This window comes from Oncorhynchus keta, chromosome 24 (genome assembly GCF_023373465.1).
Source record: "Oncorhynchus keta strain PuntledgeMale-10-30-2019 chromosome 24, Oket_V2, whole genome shotgun sequence".
NCBI classification, from domain to species: domain Eukaryota; kingdom Metazoa; phylum Chordata; class Actinopteri; order Salmoniformes; family Salmonidae; genus Oncorhynchus; species Oncorhynchus keta.
Window position 1 is genome coordinate 6,788,913 of NC_068444.1, and position 8,180 is coordinate 6,797,092.

The 8,180-nt window shown below is 45.6% G+C and overlaps 1 protein-coding gene across 4 annotated transcripts in view; it reads right to left on the reverse strand.

Moving 5' to 3' along the window:
* The window catches only part of LOC118381723 (poly(ADP-ribose) glycohydrolase-like), a 177,978-nt gene that overhangs the window by 112,677 nt on the left and 57,121 nt on the right, over nucleotides 1-8,180 (reverse strand). For all 4 annotated transcript variants that reach the window (XR_008077883.1, XR_008077884.1, XR_008077882.1 and 1 more), the window contains 4 exons: nucleotides 5,397-5,476; nucleotides 5,213-5,273; nucleotides 4,957-5,032; nucleotides 2,974-3,121 (listed from right to left, as the gene is read on the reverse strand). Coding sequence is in view for 1 of the 4 variants with exons in the window: in XM_052477575.1 (XP_052333535.1) it covers nucleotides 2,974-3,121; nucleotides 4,957-5,032; nucleotides 5,213-5,273; nucleotides 5,397-5,476 (365 nt within the window). In the remaining 3 variants the exon portion in view is untranslated. The remainder of the gene's footprint in view (nucleotides 1-2,973; nucleotides 3,122-4,956; nucleotides 5,033-5,212; nucleotides 5,274-5,396; nucleotides 5,477-8,180) is intronic.

Genomic DNA, 8,180 nt, shown 5'->3' on the forward strand with positions numbered 1-8,180 from the left:
ATTGATTATGAATCAACTGTGTAGTGCTAGGGGGGAAAAAACCCAAAACGTGGACCTCTTGGGGTCCAGAGGACCGAGTTTGGGAAAACACTGTTGAAGACGGAGTGTTTGTGTGTCTACGTGTTTGTCAGCTGATTGTGCCTGTTGAGAGGTGGCTGATGAAGAGAGAGGAAGGGAATCGTCACAGTGTGGTATCAACCAGACAGCCTCACAAATCAGCCTACGCACGTACACACCGTAGGCAGAATCTCTCGCTCTCCTTCGTCAACAACTCACTAATCACGCCGGTCATCCCTCTCCTCTCCTTGTTGGGACAGGCGGGTTCACATCGAAGAAGAGCTATGAGAGATCAGCCTGCAGAATAACGGACAATGGCTTCTAGCAGCTGCAAACCATATATTTAAGAAATATATATGGAGGACTCAGCCCTTTTATTTGAGATTAAAGCCATTTAAAAAAAAATGTTTTGTTTATACTGTATTTCTAGGCAAAGCCAAAATAGTAAAAAAATATATATTTAAAAATGATGTTTCAGTCTAAAATGTAATTTAAAATAACTGACAGGATCTGTGCTCTCACTGACTTGAATAGGAGTGAAACTCTGCCATAAAAATACATAAAAATAAAAACATCTACCTTTCTGATCAAACTATTTTCATTCAACTAACTTACTATTCCATGTTAACGCTTGCTTAAGCAGGCCGAGATGAGTTTTAGAGGCCTCGTTCAGACAGCCAGTGTGCGCCCAGGGGCTAAAACGCATCTCTGCCAGAGTTCACTAGAGTGAGCGCTAGCCACCTTTTGTCCTTGCATGCAGCCTTTCAATTCAATTCAGTTATTCAAAATGCATTCAGACATGACCCCCCCCCACCCCCTTATAAACTCTTTGTCTCTGCAAAGAGGTTTATCAAACTTAACCCACTCATCATTCATTACTCATTATTCACTCATTCACCCACATTAATGTAGAAGTGTTTAGAAACATATTCTATTCCGATTTACAATAAAACGTGACTCCAAAATAACATGAATTATTGACCATTCATTTCTTTTGGGGTACCAGATGATCTGAAACACAGGCTAAATGAACAGCAGACGCATCCAAAAGAATCACAAGCTTGGCGTAATCATTACGTGCTAGGAATATGGGACCAAATACTAAACCTTAGACTATTTTAATACATAAAAGTGAATTTGTCCCAAATGGGACAAATGTCCCCTCAAATGGGGGACTACTACAATAAGTGCTGTAACTCCTAAACGGTTCACCCGATATGAATGAACATACCCTATAATTACAGCTGACAGTCTACACATCCCCTCAAATGGGGGGAACGGGACTACTACGTACAATAAGAGCTGTAACCCCGATATGAATGAACATACCCTATAATTACAGCTGACAGTCTACACATTAACTTCGTAGCCGTTGCATCGTTCCAAATCCAAAAGCGCTGGAGTACAGAGGCAAAACAACAATAAATGGGTCACTACTTTTGGAGCCACACTGTATTGCCCTTCGGTTTGCTCTGGTCAAACATATGAATGTTCAGGTTCAAAATAATGAAGCTTGTGTTGGCAAAGTTGAGCAACGACTTACAGAACATGGATATATTGATTGTAACATCACTGGTAAACAAATCCTTGTTTGTTTTTGTTAGTTTATTTGTCCATCAGAGCTATAAAGTTCAAGCTCTTGATGTAATCCAGTAATTACCCCAGACACAGACAGACAGACAGAGCAATCAACAGTCCCTATCTACCACTAACCACTAACCAGCCGCTGATTGGGCCGATCTCAGGAAGAGCCAATCAGAGGAAATAACAGGGAGAGGTTTGACAACTCCAGGAAGTGATTGTCACAGCAGTAGGTCCTGCTGGCTGGTGCTGTAAGAGGTACCTTACAGGTTTGGACTGAAGGGTTCTGTCGTTTACAGCAAACCCTGCTGTGAGTTACCCAGTGTATGCCCTGGTCTTATTTACTCCTTCAGATGAGGGGTCCCCACAGCATTACACAGTACCCAGGCCAGCCAAATGTAGATGCAATGTCTATGTGGCTCTGCTCTCTTAGATTTCCCAACAGATTCTTGTCCACCAAATTATACCGAACACAAATAGCAACGCATGACACAGTTACACTTCAAATAAGGAAGTCAGTGAATAGAAATTCATTAATTTAGGTCCTCATCTATGGATTTCACATGACTGGGAATACAGATATGCATCTGTTGGTCACAGATACCTTAAAAAAAATGACAAATTAATGGGCCTCAGGATCTCTGTCACGGTATCTCTTTATCTCATCGATAAAATGCAATTGTGTTCGTTGTCTGTAGCTTATGCCTGCTCATAACATAACCCCACCACCACCATGGGACATTTATCTGGCAGCTAGGTATAGGCGGCTTATGGTAGAGAAATGAACATTCAATTCTCTGGCAACAGCTCTGGTGGACATTCCTGCAGTCAGCATGACAATGGTCCTTCTGTAGCTCAGTTGGTAGAGCATGGCGCTTGTAACGCCAAGGTAGTGGGTTCGATTCCCGGGACCACCCATACGTAGAATGTATGCACACATGACTGACTAAGTCGCTTTGGATAAAAGTGTCTGCTAAATGGCATATATTATTATATTATATTACAATTACAGGCTCCCTCAAAACACCAGGCGTCTGTGGCATTGTGTTGTGTGACAAAACTGCACATTTTAGAGTGGCCTTTTATTGTCCCCCCCAGCACAAGGTGCACCTGTGTAATGATCATGCTGTTTCATCAGCTCCTTGATATGTCACACCTGTCAGGTGGATGGATTATCTTGGCAAAGGATAAAATGCTCACTAACAGGGATGTACACCAATGTGTGCACAACATTTGAGAGAAAGATGTTTTTTTGTGTGTGTACCTATGAAACATTTCTGTGATCTTTAATTTCTGTATGGTGACTAGAGCAGACACTAGTGGGGATTGTCTGACCTGTGACGACGAGACACTCATTCTGCAGCAGGGCTTCAGTGAAGAGGCGAGAGACGATGAGTTCAGGGTTAATCAGGAAGCGAATCTCTTCCTGAACCAGACCCGATCCGGTGACCCCTCCGCCCACAAACCGGTTGGCAAAGTCCACCTGCGGAGAGAGAGAGAGAGAGAGCAGGGCAGAACACACATGAAGAAGACATCCGAGTACAGTATCTAGGATACATCATACAGCCGAGTACAGTATCTAGGATACATCATACAGCCGAGTACAGTATCTAGGATACATCATACAGCAGAGTACAGTATCTAGGATACATCATACAGCCGAGTACAGTATCTAGGATACATCATACAGCCGAGTACAGTATCTAGGATACATCATACAGCCGAGTACAGTATCTAGGATACATCATACAGCCGAGTATAGTATCTAGGATACATCAGACAGCAGAGTACAGTATCTAGGATACATCATACAGCCAAGTACAGTATCTAGGATACATCATACAGCCGAGTATAGTATCTAGGATACATCAGACAGCAGAGTACAGTATCTAGGATACATCATACAGCCGAGTACAGTATCTAGGATACATCATACAGCCGAGTACAGTATCTAGGATGCATCAGACAGCCGAGTACAGTATCTAGGATGCATCATACAGCCAAGTATAGTATCTAGGATACATCATACAGCCGAGTACTACAGTATCAGTCAGTTGGGTGGTGGTGGGGTGGGCACGTAGTCAGTCAGACAGTTGGGTGGTGGGAGGGCCCAGTCAGTCAGCTGGGTGGTGGGAGGGCCCAGTCAGTCAGCTGGGTGGTGGGAGGGCCCAGTCAGTCAGTTGCGTGGTGGGAGGGCCCAGTCAGTCAGCTGGGTGGTGGGAGGGCCCAGTCAGTCAGCTGGGTGGTGGGAGGGCCCAGTCAGTCAGTTGCGTGGTGGGGGGGCCCAGTCAGTCAGTTGCGTGGTGGGGGGGCCCAGTCAGTCAGTTGCGTGGTGGGGGGCCCAGTCAGTCAGTTGCGTGGTGGGAGGGGCCCAGTCAGTCAGTTGCGTGGTGGGAGGGGCCCAGTCAGTCAGTTGCGTGGTGGGAGGGGCCCAGTCAGTCAGTTGCGTGGTGGGGGGCCCAGTCAGTCAGTTGCGTGGTGGGGGGCCCAGTCAGTCAGTTGCGTGGTGGGAGGGGCCCAGTCAGTCAGTTGCGTGGTGGGAGGGGCCCTCGGAAGCAGCACACACAGTCTGCTGTCTTTGTTTGACAGGCTGTCAGAGAGCCCCTCCTCACCAGAGAGCCTTTCACTCCGATGGCAGGGAGCCCAGGCCCTAGCTGAATCTGGTCATGTCACCCATCAGCTGTCAGCCCGTGGCAACCACAGCCTCCACAGGCAAATTAAAAGGTGAAAGGGACTGGGGAGAGGGGGGCCGGCCTGACAGGGAGAGAGGAGAACGGACTGGGTAGAGAGCAGAGGGAGTGCAGGGCCTCGACCCCAGTCCCAGCACGCACACTCAGTCTCACAGACGTGTTGTCACCCGTCCTCTTCTTCAACAGGACCTGTTCAGTAGCAGTAAGCATTCTGAGTTAAAGCTAGGAGTGCGTGCGCGAGGTCGACTCTTGTGATTGACAATCACAGCATATAAAGGGAGAAGGGAAAGGCAGGGAGGCCCCTCTTGGCTGGATGTGTGGCTTAGAATATAGAATGAAGAACCCTGGCATGTACAGTTAAGACTCCTGCTCCACCAAGATGCTTCTAGAATACTAAATCATGCCCTCTCGGCACAACACATGTGCATGTAAAATGGCTCCTGATTGCCTATTTCACCCACTACTTCTGACCAGAGGCCTATGGGCCTTTTTGTAAACAAAACAAAACAAAAAATAAATCTAAATAATTAGTGCACTAAATAGGGAATAGGGTGCTATTTGGGACACACCCCCGTATACTTCCCCGTACATATAGAGTTGTAAATGTCAACTCTTCCGTACATCTTACCTGCAGCATGCCGTGTCCGTCGTCTTCTATGGTTCCTACACATGTTATGTGAAGCTTGGTGAGCTGATTCTGGGAGCTGGAACATAGAAAAACGAACGGCCATTTTTTTTTTTTTTTAGCTCGATCACCAATCAGAGAAGAAGAAAAAAAATCCCCTTGTTCCTATTTAGATCAAATCCATACAATTATTGGATAAAATAAATAAAAATATATATTTTTAAAAAAAAGGACAGTAATTCCACATGACGTGCATTACTTTTTCCAATTTGGAGGCCGATCCAAACACTTCCTTGTGTACGTCACAAGTCCAGTAGGTTCTGAAACAAAAAAACAAAACGAAAAAAAAATACAAATAAAATCAAAATCATCAATGCTTTTGGTTTGAAACCAATATAAAATAAATGACATAACATTGATTTGATAATACAAAAAAAACTTACTTTGCTCGATTACACTTCTAAAATAGCACAAAAGCGTTTTCAGTTTCTCCCTCTTCTTTGGGGAAGAGCCCTCAAACAGCCTGAAAAGGAAGTAAGAGTTCATATTAAGTCTCAAAAAAAGTATTTCAAAGGCTACAGAACAGCTTAATAAATACATTTAAAATCAAGTTTAAAAATTAGTCTTGTTTCTAACGGTGTAATTAACAGTAGGGATGAACGATATATCGGTGAACATATCGGAATCGGACGATATTAGCTAAAAATGCTAACATCAGTACCGGTCCGATGTCTAGATGAACACCGATGTGAAGAACCGATGTCAAAGCAGACCTATATAACACCTGATATATAACACCTATATATAACACCTATATATAACACCTATATATAACACCTATATATAACACCTATATAACACAGGCACACGATGTAATGACGCCACGTAACACCCTACACCTGCAACACAGCATTCCTAACCTGGCCCACAATGTCTGCTGTGTGGATCGAGCAGTCAACACCTGCAACACAGCATTCCTAACCTGGCCCACAATGTCTGCTGTGTGGATCGAGCAGACAACACCTGCAACACAGCATTCCTAACCTCGCCCACAATGTCTGCTGTGTGGATCGAGCAGACAACACCTGCAACACAGCATTCCTAACCTGGCCCACAATGTCTGCTGTGTGGATCGAGCAGACAACACCTGCAACACAGCATTCCTAACCTGGCCCACAATGTCTGCTGTGTGGATCGAGCAGACAACACCTGCAACACAGCATTCCTAACCTGGCCCACAATGTCTGCTGTGTGGATCGAGCAGACAACACCTGCAACACAGCATTCCTAACCTGGCCCACAATGTCTGCTGTGTGGATCGAGCAGACAACACCTGCAACACAGCATTCCTAACCTCGCCCACAATGTCTGCTGTGTGGATCGAGCAGACAACACCTGCAACACAGCATTCCCAACCTGGCCCACAATGTCTGCTGTGTGGATCGAGCAGACAACACCTGCAACACAGCATTCCTAACCTGGCCCACAATGTCTGCTGTGTGGATCGAGCAGACAACACCTGCAACACAGCATTCCTAACCTGGCCCACAATGTCTGCTGTGTGGATCGAGCAGACAACACCTGCAACACAGCATTCCTAACCTCGCCCACAATGTCTGCTGTGTGGATCGAGCAGACAACACCTGCAACACAGCATTCCCAACCTGGCCCACAATGTCTGCTGTGTGGATCGAGCAGACAACACCTGCAACACAGCATTCCTAACCTGGCCCACAATGTCTGCTGTGTGGATCGAGCAGACAACACCTGCAACACAGCATTCCTAACCTGGCCCACAATGTCTGCTGTGTGGATCGAGCAGACAACACCTGCAACACAGCATTCCTAACCTGGCCCACAATGTCTGCAACACAGCATTCCTAACCTGGCCCACAATGTCTGCTGTGTGGATCGAGCAGACAACACCTGCAACACAGCATTCCTAACCTGGCCCACAATGTCTGCTGTGTGGATCGAGCAGACAACACCTGCAACACAGCATTCCTAACCTGGCCCACAATGTCTGCAACACAGCATTCCTAACCTGGCCCACAATGTCTGCTGTGTGGATCGAGCAGACAACACCTGCAACACAGCATTCCTAACCTGGCCCACAATGTCTGCTGTGTGGATCGAGCAGACAATACCTGCAACACAGCATTCCTAACCTGGCCCACAATGTCTGCTGTGTGGATCGAGCAGACAACACCTGCAACACAGCATTCCTAACCTGGCCCACAATGTCTGCTGTGTGGATCGAGCAGTCAACACCTGCAACACAGCATTCCTAACCTGGCCCACAATGTCTGCTATGTGGATCAACCAGTCAACAAGTCCAGCAGTACAACACAGCATTCCTAACCTGGTCCACAATGTCTGCTGTGTGGATCGAGTCAAGCAGTCATTTGAAAGAGTAAGAACATTTCAGGGAGACAAGTCAAAAGGCGAAATCCAATTAACGCCAAGATAATGGAATTCATTGCCCTTGACAATCAACCGTTTTCTGTCATTGGGTGATGTTGGCTTTTGCCGACTGGTTGAGCACCGGTACACATTACCAAGTGCGCTATTGTTCAAAAGTTGCCCTACCTGTGTTACACAGTAATAGCGTCACTGCTATTAGCTTCACGACATACTATGGAACGCCGTTTGGGTCTTTGCGCTGTTAAGATTCTGGGTTAAACGTGGAACATTGTTATACTCAGAAGTATAGTATCTGAGGAGTGATAGAGACTGGGTGTTTACATCAGAAGTTAATGGTTATCTGTAGGAGCCAGATGGCTGTGGAATGTGTTGGGTGGACGGGAAGAAGTCACAGGAGTGCTATAGGGGATACAGGTGGAGGTCTTTGGATTGGGCATCAAGGGGGTTGAGGTTAGAACAGATCCCCCCTAAGGGAAAAACAATGGTTTATTACCCAATCACTTCGTCTTCCTGTCGGGCCATAAAAGATGTAAAGATTGGAGAGATATATATACTTCAATTTAGGCACTCCTCCTTCTCTCCAATCTTTACATCATATATATATATATATATATATATATATGTTGAAACATGTTCTTGTCTAATGCAGCTGTATTGTCACTCTGGGTAGAATAAACTTGGTTCAGCTTTCATAAATGTTAGTTGAGTGTTTTACTCTGAGAATTAGAACCTAACACGGTGTCAAAAAAGATACACGTCAAGTAACACCATCACTATGTGCCGCATTAATATAAGCAATAAGT